At 44.8% G+C, this 19,766-nt stretch overlaps 5 protein-coding genes across 9 annotated transcripts in view; 2 read left to right on the top strand and 3 right to left on the bottom strand.

Moving 5' to 3' along the window:
• Positions 1-1,015: 1,015 nt before the first annotated feature.
• On the bottom strand, positions 1,016-8,953 carry LOC6738330 (failed axon connections). 2 transcript variants are annotated; one of them, XM_002085104.4, is made up of 5 exons: positions 8,073-8,953; positions 4,059-4,397; positions 2,558-2,892; positions 2,381-2,483; positions 1,016-2,211 (listed from the first exon to the last, which is right to left on the bottom strand). In XM_002085104.4, the coding sequence occupies exons 1-5, from the start codon at positions 8,487-8,489 to the stop codon at positions 2,158-2,160; spliced, it is 1,248 nt and encodes a 415-aa protein (XP_002085140.1). In that variant the 5' UTR covers positions 8,490-8,953; the 3' UTR covers positions 1,016-2,157. The 2 variants fall into 2 exon arrangements, with proteins under 2 accessions (XP_002085140.1, XP_016032176.1); XM_016169396.3 differs by having other exon boundaries at positions 2,558-2,901.
• An 823-nt stretch (positions 8,954-9,776) lies between these two features.
• On the top strand, positions 9,777-12,454 carry LOC6738331 (serine incorporator 1). 3 transcript variants are annotated; one of them, XM_002085105.3, is made up of 7 exons: positions 9,777-9,935; positions 10,328-10,883; positions 10,949-11,058; positions 11,118-11,301; positions 11,361-11,570; positions 11,865-12,021; positions 12,086-12,454. In XM_002085105.3, exons 1-7 carry the CDS (start codon positions 9,900-9,902, stop codon positions 12,222-12,224), a joined length of 1,392 nt encoding a protein of 463 aa, XP_002085141.2. In that variant the 5' UTR covers positions 9,777-9,899; the 3' UTR covers positions 12,225-12,454. The 3 variants fall into 3 exon arrangements, with proteins under 3 accessions (XP_002085141.2, XP_016032178.1, XP_016032177.1); XM_016171590.3 differs by having other exon boundaries at positions 11,874-12,021; XM_016171589.3 differs by having other exon boundaries at positions 11,886-12,021.
• On the bottom strand, positions 12,356-14,261 carry LOC6738332 (probable glutamate--tRNA ligase, mitochondrial). The gene is made up of 4 exons (XM_002085106.4): positions 13,840-14,261; positions 13,369-13,779; positions 12,927-13,313; positions 12,356-12,866 (listed from the first exon to the last, which is right to left on the bottom strand). Exons 1-4 carry the CDS (start codon positions 14,163-14,165, stop codon positions 12,455-12,457), a joined length of 1,536 nt encoding a protein of 511 aa, XP_002085142.1. The 5' UTR covers positions 14,166-14,261; the 3' UTR covers positions 12,356-12,454.
• Positions 14,262-14,420: 159 nt separating this feature from the next.
• LOC6738333 (tyrosine--tRNA ligase, cytoplasmic) lies at positions 14,421-16,405 on the bottom strand. Its single transcript, XM_002085107.4, has 4 exons — positions 15,673-16,405; positions 15,244-15,610; positions 14,863-15,186; positions 14,421-14,803 (listed from the first exon to the last, which is right to left on the bottom strand). Exons 1-4 carry the CDS (start codon positions 16,310-16,312, stop codon positions 14,557-14,559), a joined length of 1,578 nt encoding a protein of 525 aa, XP_002085143.1. The 5' UTR covers positions 16,313-16,405; the 3' UTR covers positions 14,421-14,556.
• Positions 16,406-16,710: 305 nt separating this feature from the next.
• The window catches only part of LOC6738334 (elongation factor-like GTPase 1), a 73,838-nt gene continuing 70,782 nt past the window's right edge, over positions 16,711-19,766 (top strand). For both annotated transcript variants that reach the window (XM_016171592.3, XM_044922806.1), the window contains exons 1-3: positions 16,711-19,052; positions 19,111-19,540; positions 19,604-19,717. In XM_016171592.3, the coding sequence (XP_016032180.1) occupies positions 16,869-19,052; positions 19,111-19,540; positions 19,604-19,717 (2,728 nt within the window). In that variant the 5' untranslated portion in view covers positions 16,711-16,868. The remainder of the gene's footprint in view (positions 19,053-19,110; positions 19,541-19,603; positions 19,718-19,766) is intronic.

Genomic DNA, 19,766 nt, shown 5'->3' on the forward strand with positions numbered 1-19,766 from the left:
GTTTATCGTTATCATTTTCATTTTCATTTCATTTTCATTATCCATTTTATATAATCATATAAAACACTGAGCTACAATACAAATATTGTGATAAAAACTTACAACATAACCTTTAATACATAAAAATACTTGCGTAGTCTACAAATCGTATCGTTATAGAGATTTCTTCGTGGATCGATCGATCGCCCGCTCGTCTTCTCCTGCTTCATCTTGTCTTGTTTTTGACCTTCCCCCAAATTGTTTTCACTGCTTCTGTCGCGCCTGAATGGGTTCTGTATATGTTTTTGTTTTCGTTTTTCATCATTTCTTAGTTGCGTGAGTTTTACCCTATTTAAAGACTTCATTCATTCTACATCTGTGGCTGATGATGATTCTTTGATTTTATGAGAAGTTGGCGAAAAAAAAGGAAAACAATAAACACCGAGGAATCCGTGAATAAACGGAAGGCCGACTGGATAAGGGAGAAAGTGTTGGAGTAGGAGAACGCGAGGGGAGTGACCTCCCCGCGGAGAATTCTTCCAGTTCTTCCGCTCCTGCTTCTCCTCAGATGTTTGTTTTTGTGTTTTCTATGAGTTTGTCGTTCGTCTTTGTTGTCTGCAGCATTTTAATTACAATAGAAATGATGTTTATATTTATATATATATTTGCATAATCAATATCATTAAATTAAATCGTATGAAACACAAGACAGTTGAAAAATCAAATGAGGCGTACAATAATTTTGTTTCAGTGGACGTACCAAAAGAGAGAATGTACATACATACATACATACATCTAAAAGTAGTTACAATTGCGTACAAAATAAATGGTAAATTTCGTTCGTTTGGATGGCCGAGTATTCTTTTTGGTTCGAATTGATTTGATTTTTTGCATGGGGGTGAAATATCGATGAGCATCTCATACTAAGGGATTTTGGTTAGCAAAATCATAATACACAGTACAATTACAATAATATTTATAGAAATAAAGTATAATATAATAAAAGAACCAACATACAGTTTTTATGCTTTGTCGTTTTTGTTTTGTTTTTCTTTGTTTTTTTTTTATACACATCTTTATGCATAATGGGCGTATATAATGTTTATGTATATAATTATAAGTAATAAATTTTATCCATTTTGTTTAATTATTTGCACACGAGAATCAAAATTACTATTTGCAATCATATATATATAAAAAATAAACTTAATTGCCGTCATTCCGTTATATCATTCCTATACCATTCGCATTCGCATTTGCATTCTCATCCCCATTGCATGCCATCCCTACTAACCATCACTATGCGCCATATCATATCTTCCTATCGTACTGGTAGCGGTTCCTTTCGTTACTTTCGTTACTTTAAGCTTAATCAATTTTGGAAGAGTAAACAATACCATCGAGTTGCAATTGTTGCTGCATATGCTATAAGTGTGTAGAGTGTGTTGTGTTGTGTTTTGTTGAGTGTGTGTGAGAGTGAGTGTGAGTGTCGATGAGTGTATTATATAGATCGCTTTTGAATGAAAACTAATGATTAATGCGTATTGAATGCTGTTCTACACCTCCCTAACTTTTCTTCCTATCTGGCTTCACTCTTTTTACTCACGTTTTGCTCACTTGTTCTTTGTTTTATTCGAGTTCTTTAACTAATTTTTTATAATTTCTCCCCCCGCTCTCATCGCTTTCATTCATCGTCTTAATATTTATACGTATAAACTTTTATAATTTTATACTAAATGGTTTTTACGGTTTTTTTTTACGTTTTCTTCACTTTTTTTTTTGCTTTTTGTTTCTTGTTCTTGTAATACAAACGTCGTCATGTAAATATATAAAAAAAGATGTCCAAAGTTTTACGTTACGTTATTGTATATGCTTTTTGTTTTTTTCTCATTACTTAGTGGATCGTTCTCTTGCTGATGGTTTTTGCCTGCTTTTGCTTTACAGTTGTCCTAGGTTTGTAAATGGGTGTTCTTGATGTTTTTTTTTTTGTTTTTCGAGTGGTTTTCTGATGTCTGAATGCTTATATATGAGAGCGTAGCGCCTAGCTATATAGGGCCTTACTATATAGTATCGTACTACATATGTATATATATATAATGTGTGTGTATGTGGGTGTTTTTGTTTCCTTCGATCATACACATATACTAGATATATGTACGCATATAACTAACGGCGAATTTACTTTGTTTCCTCCTTCTCTTTGTTCTCCTCGGTCGACTCCTTCTCGTTTGACTGCAAAATAGAAGGACATGGCTTAGTATGTGGCTAAAGGTAGTTTAAATTTTAAACTAGAGGGTCTATTCTTGTCCTTAGCGAGTGGATTTAACAATTTACATAAGCACTTTCAAACACAAAGAAAACCCAAGAATAGACCATCTGGTTTACAGGACTCCAGCCTCACCTTGTCCTTCTCCAATTCCTTCTCGATCTTGTCGCCCTCAGTGCCCTCCTGTTCGTTTGATTTCTCCTGCTCGCCACCCTCCTTGCCTTCCTTGGTCTCGGGCCTGTTGAAAAAAGCGGGAAATATGAATTAGTACACCGATCATCTATTGGGAAGTTTTTAGCCAAAACTACTCACTCTGGCTTGGGAATGTGCGCATTGAGGTCCAGCTTCGTGCAGATCTCGTCCCAGTCGGGGAAGCACTTGTCCTTCATGCGAGAAACGTGGCCAATCAAGTTGGGGCACTTCTCGGTCATGTAGTCGCGCAGCGGATACGCAATGTCCTTGGACAGATAGTGGAGCTGCGAGAGGACAGCGAAGGCCACCACATCCAGGGTGGTGGGCTCGTCGCCGAAGAAGAACGGCTTGCAGTCGAGCATCTCGCTGAGCACCTTCAGGTCGTCCTTGCCGAACTCCTCGATCTCCTCGGCGCTGTGGACACCGATGCCGTGCGCCTTCAGCTTCTTCGTGCCCTGGAACCACTTGTTGTGTTGAATAGTTGTTTTGCCGTACAGCAGTTACGGATGGGGGTTACGAGGGGATGCACAAGCATACGTTACGGAATCGGGGTGTTGGAGGTTATGTGAGTTTTTAGAGTTTTTTTTTTTTTGGGATCGGGGGCATTACGCATTACACAGTTAGATGTTCAAAACCAAAGTAGTATGCAAAAAAGAACGAAAAAGAAAAAAGAGAAAAACCATGCAAGAGTTAGTCGTAAAATAACGATTGTTTTCCTTTCGATTTCCCGTTCGGGTTTTGATTTTGATTGGGTTTGTTATGTGAGAACCGATCGAGATGATATAAACAAACGCATCCCGCCAGAGAGTTATTGTTTATGCCATCGGGGTTTTCGGGATAAACTATGTGCGGGGATGGTGGTGGTGTGTTTGGAGTTTCTTTTCTTTTTATGTACAGCTAGGTGCAATATAATACGCCACCGCTTGCTTAGTTTCAATTCTCAAGTATTGTTTATTTACACTACCCATCCATCCCCGCCTAATCCACAACGCCAGCCAACTCGAGAACCTACCCGGCTTTCGATTACGATTTCAATCTAAACAAAGTGCGGATATCTCCGGTTTTCGGAACTACTGGAGCTGCTGGCGTTGCGTTTCTGAGACATCTAAATCAGCTACATAAAAAATATTTCTCTACTTGACTGGCTTCCTGTTTCCACTTTCACTTAGTTTGTCTGATTTCGATTTACACTGCATGTCTATAGATTTCTTTTGGTTTAAGATAGAGTACAGTCTTTTTCAACATAATACTAATGATATTCAATTAAAGTTTTAACTCTTAGGATCACGAAAGAAGATAATAGTTTAATACGCATTCATGAAATGTACAAATAAAAAATTGTACCAAAGTATGAGTTATTTGCAATGTAATGTTACTTTTACGAACAATAAAACCTAGAAATTTGTTCTACAACTAGAAGTATGTGTCAAAAGGTGTTGATATTAAGGAAATATTAGGTATGAATGATAGTAAACAACTTCTGTAGAACCAATTACGATAATGACCAAAAGTATGCAATGTTCCAATGGAAATTCTAATCATAACCATACAAATTCTGGGAAAGTGAAGATCGTGGACCATGATCATGACCTATGTTAAATATCACAAACTATCCAATTACCTTGCGACCAAAGGTGATCTTAAAGAAGAAGTTCAGAATCGAGTTGGGCAGCCGCAGGCCGAGGGCGTGCTGCAAGTTGACCTTGTAGCCCTTGAGCACATTGTCCGGATACTTGGCGCGCCAGTAGAAGATGATCCAGATGAGATGGTTCTCCAGCATGGCAATCGTGGCGTAAGAGACATTCCTCTGCTCGGCGGTGAGTCCCGAGTCCAGGTACTTCTCGTATTTGGACGACAGTTCCTTGATGATAATGGCCGAATCGGCGATTTCCTCTCCGTTCAGCTCGATGAACGGCAGCTGACCCTTCTTGGAGCGGAAACGCATCTTATGATCAACATTCTGCAAAGGGCGGAAAAAGAAAAGTACACTTTATATCTCGTTGCGTGGGATGACTAATTGTGCGAGGAATGTGGGGGAGTGGGTGATTGTTTACCCCACCCTTTTATCTGCGGGCAGCATGCCACTCATGCAGTGAGAACAAATATTGTATTTCACAAGAGTTCATTTTCGAAGCATGGTCATCATTCGGAATACACACAATTACAATCAATTTGGGGATGGTTCTTTAAAACCAGGAAGTTTTAGTCACTGGTCATTCAATTATTTTAAAATTATATCAAGTTCACTTCATTCACTTCTTGAGTGGTTACTGTTTTAATTATTAAGTTTTAAGCAATTGCGTTTATTTCCCATTATTTTAATCTTGTTTCATGGGCACAGAGGGATTCTAAGACATTAATAGTTTTTATAGATATCGTTTTGTAAATTTTCCGCTCTAACCCAGATTCTAAGGATACTCATAAATTGTAAATGTCCATATGGAACCAGGATGGGTTTTTTTATTTGTACGCCCATGACTAATGCAAAATGTAGTTCACTCCCCCGCAAGGATTCCGGCCGCTAGATGGCGCTCATGACATACATCTAGCCGGCAATCGTTTGTTTGCGTGTGTATTTGGGCATTTCCTATGTATGCCAAGCAGATGCTGATGAACCAACCACTACACGAGAAGCTAGCTGTACCTCCCGGGAACCCAAAAACCCAAAACCCGGACTCGAAAACCGAAAAACCCACCCAAAAACCAACACCCCTATACAACGCACACTCACACACACGCCACGCAGCGGGAGGGAAAACGTCGTTCCAATTGCCTGCTATTCGAACATTTTGACATATTCCAATGCCTTCCAGTGTGTACACACGTCCGCACGAAGCGTTACCGTTAGCAATGTGACAGTTATAGGCGGCGGGTGTCCGGTCTGAACCTTTTCATTTTCAGCTTGGCTGCACAAATCTACATAATAATTTCTAATTAGAAATATGTACATACGAGGGCCATAACAAAGAGCCAACCGTTGGCATATTTTATGCTTTCGCGCCCTCTGCCAAAAAAGGGAGAGGCAGGGTGTGGTTGTCCGCCAGAGCCGAGAGAGAATCGGCGAGAGAGTGAAAGGAAAGAGAGGGCGCTGTTGTTGTAGAGAGATTTTCGCCTTCCAGCATCGCAACGCAACGCTCTGCAAAAAGGGTGGAGTCCATTTTTCAATTCCAATGATCCACAAAAAAGGCAGCCTGTCTGCCTGCTTCTTCTTCTCCATCTCCATCTCCGGCTCCATTCTCTTCTCGTGCCCACGCACAATGCAAATACTTATGTTTTATTAAATCGTTAGGCATACATTACATTAAGGCATACATTACATCTACATTAAGGCAATCGCTCGTCTCCTCAATCTTCGTTCTTTCATTTTTTTCGCAGTGTAAAAGAGTCAGCAGCAGCAGAAGAAGAAGCAACAGCAATGCAATTATGCAGCCTGCGTGTGCGAGTGTGAGTGTATCCACACCCTTGCACAGAAGTTCCAGAGAGAGAGAGAGCGAGAGCGGGAGAATTGCACTGGAGCGAGTGAGCAACAACAAAGGCCGTCCACTGTGTGTTGTTTAAATGCAAATATGCGGTTTATTAATTAAAACAAAGGCAGCCACAAAACGTAAAAAATACAAAAACGAGAAGCAAAAAAACTCCATTTCCTCCCAACATACACACACACAGACATTCGATACGCACACATTCGCACATGTACAGTTGCAGCAGGAGAGGCAGCAGCGTTGCCAGAATACCTTGAAATTGCAGCCCGGCAATATTGCACAAATGCAATGGCGCGCCAGCATTTCCATTTGAATTTTAATCGCTCTGTGCCCGCAATGCATATGGCAGAGAAAATGTAAATTAATTGCACAATCTACAAGCGCGACACCCAGGAATGCTAGCAATGCGGGCCACCGCCTCAAAAGCGAAACTTATGCCCAGTTGTTGTTGTTGTTGCTGCTGCTGCTGTGTTTATTAATGGGCGCCGCCTTCAATGTGGTGTGAAAAAAATATGCATTCGGTTTATCATCAATAAAGAAACAACTTCTGCTCTTGTTTACACTGACGAATGTGTGTATACAAAGGAGGAGAGCAGGCGAAGCAGGCAAGAAATGCAGCCGAGCGCAAGCAGCAGGGGGGAAAACTGGCTTAGTCAGTTGCATTTACAGTCAGTCACCCTCCCTTTTTTTCATGATTAATGCCGCGCTGCAGCAACAACAAACCATGCCAGAAATGTCAAAGGTCCCCAGTTTGTTGAACTCTTTTTTCCCCCACCCCACCCCTCCTACTAATCGTATGCCGTCGTATTTTGGGCAGCCTGCCTCTTATCAGTGGAATTGGGAATAATCGTGAAAATGGAAAGTAATTTCCAGCTGCGGGCCGAAAAGCGGCCACTGACGGACTGTCAATCATAATTGCTTCGTGGAATGCAACATATGGGGGCGATTTCTTATCGGCATCTGGAAGGCGACGGCATCAATTAACATTCCGCGCAAGGGGCTCGCTTTTCATTAACCAATGTAATTAATAAGATTAAACAGCAATTGCGTCGCCAGTTTTTGTGCGGGTGACCGCACCCATTTCTCCCCCGGCCACAACCACATACTACAAGTTTTTCCTCTCGCACAGAAAAAATATGAAAAATATGCAAACCGCATCGCGCGCTTTAAAAAGTGAAGAAAAAAAAACAACAAGCCAAAATGGAAGGCACCATTGGAAGTCGTTGACAGTTGTTTGTCTGCCACTCCCCCACACCCAGCCCCCTACACTATTACAGCTACTTAACGGATAAGAAAAGAAAGGGAAAAGGAGAAGGGGAGGTGGAAGGCGAAGAGGGAGACAGCTATTTCTGAGTCCATCTTAAACTGCATCAATTTTTATTAAAAGCAATTACAAGCTGCTGCTGCTCAAGTATACAGAGAGAAAATTTGCTGTTGTGTGGATGGAGTGGGAGCACAGTTGCATGGATCTCAAAGATGCTAACAAAAGATGCATGCAGCGCATAGAGATGACAACTTTTCGTGCAGTGCAAAAAGAAGTCGAAAGAAAAGTGAAATAAAAAAAACAGTGCAGCAACAAAAGACAAAGAGCAGACGGCGAGAGAGGGAGCGAGACAAAAGGAGAGAGTCGGCAAGTGCAAAATTTGAAGCACGACTTTTGCAAAAGGGGAGCACAAAGAGAGGGGGAGAAGCGGCGGCGTCGGCGCACACACAAATTTTATGTATACGCTGTGCACACACACACGCGCACAGGACCAGGCTACAGGTTCACACACACACGCATGGGTGGGGGAGAGAGAGGGCAGGCGGCACAAATGTATCCCTTTTTCAGTTACGGGGCAGGGCAGGTCACACACACACATGTACACGGGCAGGCTTAGCAGCACACCATGATGGCGGCGCTGGCTCTCTTCCCCGCGCTCTCTCCCGCAGGAGCTGGGAAAAAATCTGTACCGCAAAAATGCCTTGAAAATCTGGGATTTCTGGAATATCTGAGAGTTTTCGGCTCTTCCTGGGATTCTACCTAGTCCGTTTTTGGGTTTTCCCTAATTATCCCGGGTACTTAGAAGGATTCCAAATGATGGCTCGATGTATAATGAGGTTTTCATGCATTTTCGATGGTTTTTTTCCCCGGATTTATGACCACCACTCACCTCGTATTTCAGGCCCACAAGACGCAGCCAGGTCTCCACCTTCAAGCAGTAGGGCGACAGGGAGGGCAGCAGCGGGGTGCGCGAGAACTGGTACAGATAGATGATGTCCTTCTCGAAGTTCGTCTTGTGCACATTGAATTTCTGGGCGGGCGGGGCTTCCGATTTGGCCGCCACGGGTGCTGCCACCGCCTCGTCCTTTTTGGGCTCCTCGCCATCCTGCTGCTTGTCCTGCTTTCCGGCCTCGCCGTCCTTCTTCTCGCCATCGGCATCCTCAGCCTTCTCCACTGCGGGAGCGGCAGCTGGAGCGGCCGCTGAGTCCGCTGGCGGGGCCGCTGACTTTTCCGGCTCCTCTGATTTTTCCGCCGCCGCCACTGCGGGCGTTTCCTCGGCGGGTATTTGGGCCACTTCGCTTGCCATTTCGATTTGTTGCTGTTGGTTGCTTTTGGTTTTTTTGTTTTTCTTTACTTTTCGATCCGCTTTTCTTTTTGTTAGCTACTCTTGCTTTTCGCTAATTGAAGTTGCGCTTTCTTTCAGCTAAAAAGATTTCGGCTTCGCACTTTTCCTGCCACTCGCACACATACACACACGCGAGAGAGAGGGAGAGCTAGAGAGCGAGAGAGAAACCACCACTGCGATTCGTTTCGTTTCGAACTCGGATTCGGGTTTCGGGTTTCAGCTGCACGATAGGATATCTTGGCTGGATGCGATTCGCTTTCGGATTCGGATGGATTCAGGAGCCGCTGTCTCGACACCGCCGCAACCGCTCTCGGGAGTTTGAAAATTTGAAATGAGCGGATTCGCGTTGCGGAGGCGAGCTAGCGTTGCAGGCAGTGTGGCCAGATGCCGCGCGCGAACGTATTCTCGAATGCAATCGGCCGAACGCAAATGCACTAAAAATAATCCACTTCCAGCGACTGGAAATTAAGATGAATGAATATATTTTATAAAAATGAATAAATTGAGGAAATTATTGTTCTCAACTAATTTATAACAGAAGTAAAGTATGATATTAAGTAACTTTTTAAATAAAAGTTCATTATGATTTGGCTCAATTTATGAACGATCCTTAAGTAGAGTTTCGAGTTTTGCGAATAGTATTATTAAAATTAAGAACTTTGTGCACTCAGGTATGTATTGGTTTCAGAGCGGTAACATTAGCTGGTTGACTGAACAGAAACCCTTTTAAAACTATTATTATAAACCTTTTTCAGCATGAACTATTTCGACTTTTTCAATTTCGGTTACAATTTTAAGTTATTTCGAAAATGCATATTGCACAACGGTATTTCATTCACAAAAATAGAATTTTTGATCTAAGGTATCTCTCTAATTTGGATATCAAAAGGTATACTTATATTTTAGCACTAATGTGCATTTTATGAGTTAATTCTAACAGACGAGCTCTTTTGTTTTGTGTAGTAAAACGCCATCTGCTAGAGAGTGGCAGAAGTTTTGCAAACTAGATGCGTAACGAATGGCAACTCCCGACATGTGTAGAAATCAGCATGGCAACTATGAAAGTACAGAAAAATACAGTAATGGACTCCAATTTTAAAAATTAATTTTTTCTTTTAAATTTTTATTCACATTGAAAGAACATTTTTAAAAAGCAAATATGCGCAAAAATTTTATCCCATTTACTTTTAAATTAACAATTGCTTACGATTGCTGGAAAATATCGCTAGCCGCTCTATTCGATACTCCCGATATATTGGATGCTATAGGCAGTAACTAGTCCATCTCTATCATTTTCACAAACAAAGATTTGTTTAATTTAATAAAAACGCAGTTTGACTAAAGTAAAAGTCTAAGTTTATTGCTGCAACAATGGGAGCTGTTTTGGGCCTCTGTTCGGCCGCTCAGGTAAGAAATTGACGAGCTAATTAGCCAGGTAAAATGTGCAGTAAAATTCTTTACATTGGCTACAAATCAATAAAAGCAGACATATGTTTCAAAATGCGGAGAAATGCAACATTATAATAATTTCACAATACTCATGGATGCTGCTATGATTTTCAGCTAAAATATATATTTAGCTTGCAATTTGAGTAATTAGATACTTTAATGAATTCTTGAATATTAAATAAGTTGAAACAATATGGAAAATGTACTGCAAACTTAACTTTCAACTATCAAAAGATTATTCAATTAATCAATCAAAAATATTGACAAAACTTATTAGCAAGTTAGGTCAAATAGAATAATTATTGAAATGCGTCTCCATTTTATACTAAATACCTTCCTTGCACTTCCAGTGCGCCATGTGCTGCGGAGGCACTGCAGCCAGCATGTGCTGCTCCGCCTGCCCGAGCTGCACCAACGCCTCCTCGTCGCGCTTCATGTACGCCTTCATCCTGCTGGTGGGCACTGTGCTGGGAGCGATTGCACTGTCGCCTGGTCTGCAGGACACCCTGAAGAAGATGCCCTTCTGCATCAACTCCACCTCGTCGTATAGCTCGGGAGCACTCAGCGCTGTCTCCGGAGGATCTCTGCAAGTCGACTGCGAGTATGCACTGGGTTACATGGCCGTGTATAGGGTTTGCTTTGGTATGGCCTGCTTTTTCGCGCTGATGTCACTGATTATGCTGGGTGTGAAGAGCTCCAGGGATCCGCGATCGCACATCCAGAACAACTTTTGGCCACTGAAATTCCTGATCTGCTTTGGCGCTGCGATTGGAGCCATCTTCATTCCGGATGGATCCTTTGGCCCGGCCATGATGTGGGTGGGTCTAATAGGTGGCCTGGCCTTCATACTCGTCCAGCTGGTCATCATTGTGGATTTCGCTCACTCGCTGGCTGAAAACTGGATAGGTGAGTCATGTTCTTGGGCATCTCCCAGATGATTCAACTCGCTAATTATCGGATTCTTCGAATAGAAAGCGCCGAAAACAGCCGTGGATATTACTATGCCCTCGCCGGGGTCACTCTTTTGTGCTATATCTTATCGCTGACTGGAATTACCATGCTTTATATCTACTTCACCACCGTGAGTGTCGTTTCTATGGCCTGTTTACTTTGTAATTACCATTGTGTTTATATTTCTAGAGCACTGGCTGCGGCATCAACAAGTTCTTCATCTCCATCAATCTCATATTCTGTCTGGCGATCAGCGTCATTTCGATTCTGCCAGCTGTGCAGGAACGCTTGCCCCATTCTGGCCTACTGCAGAGCTCCCTGGTTACCTTGTACACGGTGTATCTAACCTGGTCCGCAGTGGCCAACAATCCTGGTAGGAAAATACCTCCAGAACCTATACGAATATCTCATTTTGTTCTTACGAATTCATAGAGAAAGAATGCAATCCTGGCATGTTTGGCATGATGGAGGGATTCGGCAATGCAACCACCACGGCAGCACCGCCCACCCACACCACCAGGGTCACCTTCGACACGACCAACATCATCGGACTGGTCGTCTGGCTGCTGTGCATCCTGTACAATTGCATCAGCTCGGCGGTGGAGGTTTCCAAGATCTCGCACGATAATAGCGAGAAGCGTGGTAGGTGTTATGTTTCCATTCGCCGTGCTCCGTCCGCATTTCCAGCCATTACCACATTTCCACAGTTTGCATCACGCATTCGATCGCCCTGCCCTCACTTTTCATTTTCCTCGCTGTACAAAGAACAACCCCAAGCTAATACTGGTTACTAACATACGTTTGCTTTTGCCGCTTTGTTTCTTCTTTATTTTCTTTTCCCACTAACCCAACTAATCCCCACTCGGTTATTTGGTACTCGAAACTGTGTGAAAAATATGGCCAACTGGCGTTCCTCTTGCACTCTGATTAATGTAGTTTTAACAGAAGCTCTATCAGACACAGAGGCGGATGCCAGCGGAAAGCCGAGCAGCGACACCGAGACCGAAGGCGTCACCTACTCCTGGTCCATGTTCCACTTGGTCTTCGTCTGCGCCTCGCTCTATGTCATGATGACCCTGACCAACTGGTACAAGTGAGTAGCAACAGCACTTATCGTCCTAGGAAAATATAATCCCACCAATGTTTTATTGCCACAGACCTCACTCGGAAATCGAGCTGTTCAACGGCAACGAGGCTTCCATGTGGGTCAAGATCGTCTCCAGCTGGCTGGGTGTCTTCATCTATGGCTGGAGCCTTGCAGCGCCCATTGTTCTTACCAATCGCGACTTTAGCTAAGCGATTTTAGCATATAAACGTCTAGGAATGGTGCTTAACCGAGCAAAACGAGAATGCCAAAACGGAACGCGGAGAGGAACAAGTTTCCGAAACTGATGAAGATTAACCATACATAATTTTGACTCTGCATGTGGTGTCTACTCATTGATCTTATTCTCAAATTGCAAAAGTTATCAATATATAAATTAATCTATTATATATACATACAAATACAACAGAACTTAACCAAATCACTGATGTTGTTCTAAATGCAGACTTTCCTTGGGCAGAGCATCTTTGAGTCGTTCGAGAGTGACGGATTTGCCTAGGATCTCCATCATTTCCGCTACGCCAGGACCTTCTTTTAGGCCACTTAAAGCTGCCCTTAGTGTTTTCATCATTTGTGGAAATTTAATGTTTTCTTTTTGAGCAAAGGATTTTAGCTTAACGTTGAGTTCATCCTTGTGAAAGTCCTGGATAGCGTTGATTAACTGCAGCAAGTGAGCTAGTTGCTCCGCGCTCAGGTCCTTAATTTGAAAATCGCATGGTTTTACCCACAGGAAACTCAGTTTGCTGCTGGTCAAATCCTGGAGCAGTGTTAAGCGCTTTGATGACCAATTTAGCACATCCAATATGTGGTCCTCGGCTAGATCTAAGTTGGAGCTTAAATAGAATGAGAGATTAGATAGATATGTTTAAGGTACATGCAAAGTTAGGGCTTACTGTTGCGGATAGGCTTCTTTCACCAGCTGTTGCACTTCATTGACCAATTTCGTGCGACTTTCATTGCCAGACAAACGCTGCACAATCTCCATGCGATTGAGATCATCGAGCAGTTCGGGATTAAGACGACTCGGATGGGAGTTGACCCGCTCTATGTGAAACTGCTCATAAAGCGCCTGCATGCTGAGCAGCTGCTGCTTGGCATTGGTACGATGCTCGAAACCTCCGCCTGCAGAAACCACATAGTTCACTAAAGCCTGCGGAAAGTAGCCGCGTTCCCGAAAGTGCTTGATGCCAATGTCTCCTTGACGTTTGCTTAGCTTGGTGCCATCTGCATTCACCAGAAGCGGCAGGTGACCGAATTTAGGGGGCTGCCAGCCAAAAGCTCTGAGGAAAGACATAAGTGGACAGAATCATAGAGAAAAACAACAATGAAACCCACTTGTAGAGCAGCAAATGCTTGGTGGTGGATATCTGCCACTCCACGCCCCTCAGGACGTGTGTAATGCCCATCAAGTGGTCGTCCACCACGTTGGCAAAGTGATAGGTGGGAAATTGGTCGCTCTTCATGACCACTGGATCGCCTTCGGTGTCGCTGACATTGTGATGCACCTTGCCGTAGATGAGATCATCCAGTGGTTCCTCGTGATCCGTCAGCTTGAATCGTATGCAGTGGGGTGTACCCTTGGCTAGTAGGGAATCCACTTCCGTCGTCGTAAGATGCCGGCACTTGTTATCATAGCGTGGAACTTGCCGGGTTCTCAGCGCCTCCTTACGCAACAGATCAAGACGGCGTTCGGTGCAGAAACACCTGTATGCGGTTCCATTACGGAGCAGTTCCTCAATGGCTTTGCTGGGAAGTAGTAGGCGTCTATGTAATCGAATCTTTGTGCAGGATGTATCCATTAATCACCTGTAAATTTCCGTTCGCTGACTCTGCACATAGGGTCCCAGTTGACCGCCAAAACCAGGTCCCTCGTCAATTTCTATGCCTGCCCAGAGCAGATCCTCCACCAGCCGTTCACTGGCACCGGGCACTAGTCGAGTTTGATCCGTGTCCTCGATCCGCAGCAGGAATTTTCCGCCCAAATGCCTGGCGTATAGGAAATTGTATAGGGCTGTGCGCAGACCGCCCAAATGCAGGTAACCCGTGGGACTTGGAGCAAAGCGGACGCGCACCTGGCTGTGGGCGTGGCGCAGGCACTGCTGCATCAGCAATCGCGGACTTATCTTCAACATATTTATGTATTTTAGAAATAAAATTCCTTTGCCGGTTTTTTGTTTACCCCAAACAGCTGATCGAAACTAGAACTGTTAACTCGCGTTTGGCTTAACAGTGGCATAACAGCAATGTTTCTTATTTGAATTTATCTGATTGAAAAATGTAAATTGTGTATTTTTCAGGATAGTTTATAAAAAATTAAACAAAATCCATTGTTTTCTTTGAATTTCCCAATACCATGAATGCAGAAAAGGCAGTAAACCGTAAATACATATTTTTGAGCGCTTTATTAAAAAAATGCATTTTCTTTACGAAGCGGAATCAATAAATTAGCAGCAATTTCTGGTTTGTGAACATTCGGCTTAGTTGTAAGTATTACACGGCTCAGGTAGGTTGGCGTTGAAAGTTCTATTTAATGGAGCAGTTGGCCAGCTTGCTGGACAGCTTCTCGCCCTCGGGCGTCAGCAGGAAGTTGTCCTTCCACACGGCCAGTCCATCGCTGTTCGTCTTGAAGTCGGCGGAGAGTTTCTCCCACACCTTCTTCTTGGGATTAAGCTGCTCATCGGGCGTGCCACTGAATCCCTCGAACGAGAGGCGACTGCCAGGAGTAGCAGTGGCTGGCAGCACAATAGGCTCCACCACTGTATGGTCGGCGCTGGAGGAGATCAAAGAATTGAATTAAATGATTGGGGCATGCTTCACATTTAAACTCACTTGGAGGTGCACAGAACCATGCCCTCGGACAAGACGCCACGCATCTTGGAGGGCTTAAGGTTGCACAGAACCGCCACCAATCGCTGGTCCAACTCCTCCTGGGTGACGAACTTTACCAGGCCACTAATAATCGTTCTGGGTTGCGCCTCAGCCAAGTCTATCTTCAGCACATATAGAGTATCGGCATCTGGATGACGGGCCACCTCGACGACCTTGCCCACGCGGATATCCAGGCGATGGGGTGCATCTTCGTCAGCTCCAGCAGCGGGAGCAGCACCTGCCTTCACCTTGGCAGGCGGTGGATAAGCAGCAGCACTCAGTTTTCTAAAAGGAACAAAAATATAAAGCGATTGCTCTCAATATCCTTTATAGATTACATACTGCAGTTCTGGCTTTTCAAAGGCCTTCCGAATGGGATCTAGCAGTCGGTTGATGTACTTCTCCACAGTGGCCTTCAGGTCACCCGGGTGCAGTTTGTCCTCAGCGTAGTACTTCTCCAGATCCTCGTATTTCAGGAAGGTAACATCGCCGCCATGCTCCGCCTCGCGGTTAACCTCGAAGCCTTCGCCCTCCTTGAACAGCGAGAACAGGACGTGCTTCACGAAGGAAAGCAGTCCGTTGTCGGCAATGTTTCCCGGCTCACAGAAAGCCTTCTTCAGCTTCTTCTTTACGTTGGCCGGCGAGTCTAGAAGATCGATCTTTGAGTCCTCCTCGGAAGAGGACATCTTGCCACCAGCCAAGCCGGGAACTAAAAATGTAGATATATAAGGTTTTAGTAAAAGTTTCTGAGCAAATCGATGGATGACTCACCCATGGGATTCATGAAGTGAATGCGCTTTTCGTAGCCCAACTGCGGCAGGTACTTCTCCGAGAAGGTAAAAATCTTGCGCTGGTCCACGCCACCGAACTGTGCGTCCACCTTGAGGTACTCCTCGTCCAGAGCCTGCAGACCGGGATAGAGCAAACCGGAGAGCAGTGGGTACTCCACCTGTTTGACCACCTCTGCGCCCGCCTTCTTGGCATCGTGTTGCGTGACCACGGAGCTGAGCTTGTATACATCCAGGGTGTACTCCTTGGACAGCTGATAGTCGCTGCCCTTGACGAACTTCAGCTTATCCAGCGGAACGCCGATTGAGCTCAACATGGCCTTGATGACCTGTTCGTAGTACTGGGTGCGCAGCTCCAGCAGAGACCAGGGTGCCTTCATGTTGTCCAGATAGGCGTGGAGATCGGCGAACAGGATAGTCACTTCGCATCCTGCCTTCAGGAAATCGGCAATCTTCGACATGGGCACGAAATAGGCGACATGTGGCTTGCCCGTCGTCGCCGTTCCCCAGTAGATCTTCAGATCTCGCTCCGACAGGATCTTGGTCAGCTTGTCATCGCCGAGCGTCTCCTGCAGATTGCGCGTTATCAGCGCTTTCTTCTCTGCGGGCGTTATTCCGACCATTTTTAAAGCAATTTATCAGATTTTCGCGTGCGCTGCGAAATCACAAAAAGTGAAAGAGGAAGAGCGCAACTGCATGCGTGGTGATCAGCTGTTTCTACAGCTGGTTTAAACAGAGCAGCTTTAACAGCATTGCTCAGCAGTAGAGGTGCCAATGCAAAAATATAAATAGCTAAAAAATACTACAACTACCACAACCGTTATATATATATAATGTGCGTCAAATCAGCGTCGATGGCGAAACTTTGAAATTAGGAACATGGAGAAGTTTTTTTCTTATATATTTTTTTCTATTATTCCTATTTCTATTTTTTTATTTTATGTACCAACCAACTCTGGCTATAAATAGGCTAGACTACCACTTTAACATAGAAGTTTCTTAAGCAGTTCTGTTAACTGCTTGTCATATTTAAAGTTTTAGCTGTTGTAGCTGGTCACACCAAATTGCGAAATTGCCGCGTGCGGGTTTGTTTATAAATACAATTGGACCAACTGGCGAAATTCACAGTTGAAATTGTAGTGACAATCGGGAATATTATTACCCTAATAACTTATAAGAATGCCCGTGGTTGAGGGCAGTGATTTGGTGCAGCTGCAGCGACGTCGTCAGCAAGTGCGCAACATCTGCATCCTGGCGCATGTGGACCATGGAAAGACGACTCTGGCGGATTCCCTGGTGGCCAGTAATGGCATCATTTCGCAACGGATGGCGGGCAAGCTGCGGTACCTGGACAACCGGTCGGATGAACAGGAGCGGGGCATCACCATGAAGAGCAGCAGCATTTCTTTATACTATCAGGAAGCGGAGGAAATGGCTGGTAATCCGGACTACCTCATCAATTTGATTGATTCCCCCGGTCACGTGGACTTTTCTAGTGAGGTGTCCACGGCGGTAAGGCTGTGTGATGGAGCCATCGTCGTCGTGGATGTGGTGGAAGGTGTGGGTCCTCAAACTCGAGCATGCTTGAAGCAAATCTACGAGGAGCAACTGAAGCCAGTCTTGGTGCTTAACAAACTAGACCGTCTGATTCTGGAGAAGCAGATGGATCCCCTCGACGCCTATTTCCATTTGTGCCAAGTCTTGGAGCAGGTTAACGCTGTTCTAGGCAGCATTTTCGCCTCCGATATTTTAGCCAAGGAGGATATAACCAAGAAAGACAACTACGAGTCTGCCTTAGAGGAAGTGGATGACTCAGAGTTGTATTTCTCACCCAGCTCGGGCAACGTAATTTTCTGCTCCGCCTACGATGGCTGGGCCTTCTCCGTCCGTGACTTTGCTGCCATGTATGCGAAGCGTTTGGAGATGAGTCGGAAGGATTTGGAGAACGTACTCTGGGGCGATTTCTACTACAACTCGAAAAAGAAAGAAGCTTTGCCAGGAGCGCAGGAGAAAGCCAAGAAGCCCATGTTTGTCCAATTCGTGTTGGAGAATATTTGGAGTCTCTACGATATCATTGCCATTCGGAAGGACAAAGATAAGCTGCCTGGCATTGCGGAGAAGCTGGGTCTTAAGCTGGCCGTCCGAGATTTGCGTCTTACCGATCCCAAGCTGCAGATCAAAGCGGTTCTGGGACAATGGCTGCCCATCGACAAGAGTGTCCTGCACATGGTCATTCAGCATGTTCCTCCGCCTCACAAAATCAGCGATGAGAGGGCACAGAGATTGCTTTATCCAGCGAATGTGGACTTGAGTTCTCTGCCACCAGAAACCCTGGAACTCAAGGAGAGCTTTACGAGTTGTGATGCGAATAGTTCAAATGTGATTGCGTTTGTGTCGAAAATGACGCCAGTGCATGTCACCCATTTGCCACAGAATCGACCCAAAAGGCTAACGGATCAGGAGGTTCAGCAGCGAAGGGATGAAGTGCGTCGTCGGATAGAAGAAAGGAAGCAACAAAGTGAGCAAGCGGAGCTCGAGAAAATCAGTCAGGGTGTGGAGCAGCTGAGCACTCAAGTTGTAGTTCCGGAAAAGGAGGAAACAAAACCGGAAGAGGCTGATCAGAATGAGTTTGTATTCATCGCCTTCGCCAGAGTCTTCAGCGGCACATTGAAACGCGGTATGGAGCTGTTTAATCTCTCGCCCAAACACGATCCTCGTCAGCCAACGCATCGCAAGGAGGAGGAGGCACCCTACGCCAGTCGTGTGACCATCGGAGATCTCTACATGTTTATGGGTGGTGAGCTGCAACTGCTGGATGAAGTGCCCGCGGGAAATATCGTAGGAATCGGTGGTCTTGAATCGCACATCGTTAAAACAGCAACCCTGAGCAGCAGTTTGGATTGCACTTCCTTCAGCGAACTAAGTGTCATGGCCACTCCCATTCTCCGCGTTGCCATCGAACCCGTTCAACCGCAGGACATGCCCAAACTGGTGAAGGGATTGAAGCTTCTGAACCAAGCAGATGCCTGTGTTCAGGTATCTGTGGCTCCTACCGGTGAGCACGTGATCACCACATTGGGCGAGGTCCATGTGGAGAAGTGTGTGCACGATCTGGAGCAGAGCTATGCCAAGATTAAGGTGAATGTTTCCAAGCCAATTGTGTCGTTCCGGGAAACAATTGTGCCAGCTGCCACGGTGGATATGGTTAATGAGGCCATTGTAAAGACGGCGGAGGACAAGGATGTCAGTAAGAAGATCGCCGTGCAGCAGACGCTCAACAAACTGGCCACGCTGAAGGTGATAGCGGTTCCACTGCCTGCAGAAGCTGTGGAATTGCTCGAAACCCATTCGGAATTCTTCAAGGTAATAGTAACTGAAATGTATATAAATCGTTTCTTCATATATATTTTGTTTTCCTCAGGAACTGGCAGCCATTCCTAGAAATCAACTGCTCTCTGAGAAGTGGACAGCATTGCTAGCTTCGATTAAGGTTAAGCTGATAGTTGCTCTCAAGGATCTTCAACTGTTTGGCTTGAGGACCCTGCCGCCTGAGGAGCTGGTGAATCGAATCTGGGCTCTAGGTCCTCGCAACTGCGGTACCAACATTCTACTCAACCTAAGCGACTACGAGCAGCCTGACTTCTGGTCAAGTCACGCCAAATCGGATACGGATATTCGTTCCAAGACGGATCCGCGAAAGGATTTCAATAGTTCGCTGGTGAATGGCTTCCAAATCACCTCCGTAGCCGGTCCTTTGTGCGAGGAGCCCATGCAGGGCGTATGCTTTGCGGTTATCGAGTGGTCTATCCAATCTGAAGGAGAGGATTTGAATTCCCGTGGCCCCTTTTCGGGTATGTTAACGCAATTTTTCCTAAGAATATAAGAATGTATTTAAATTCGATCCGATATTTCAGGCCAAGTTTTGACTGCTGCTAAAGAGGTTTGTCGACAGGCTTTCCAGAATCAGCCACAAAGATTGGTAACTCCCATGTATAGCTGCAATATTGTGGTCAACGCAGAAATGTTAGGTAAGTGAATTAAATCTAATTATATAAAATATATAATCAGCCCAATATT

This window comes from Drosophila simulans, chromosome 3L (genome assembly GCF_016746395.2).
Source record: "Drosophila simulans strain w501 chromosome 3L, Prin_Dsim_3.1, whole genome shotgun sequence".
Classification (NCBI taxonomy): Eukaryota; Metazoa; Arthropoda; class Insecta; order Diptera; family Drosophilidae; genus Drosophila; species Drosophila simulans.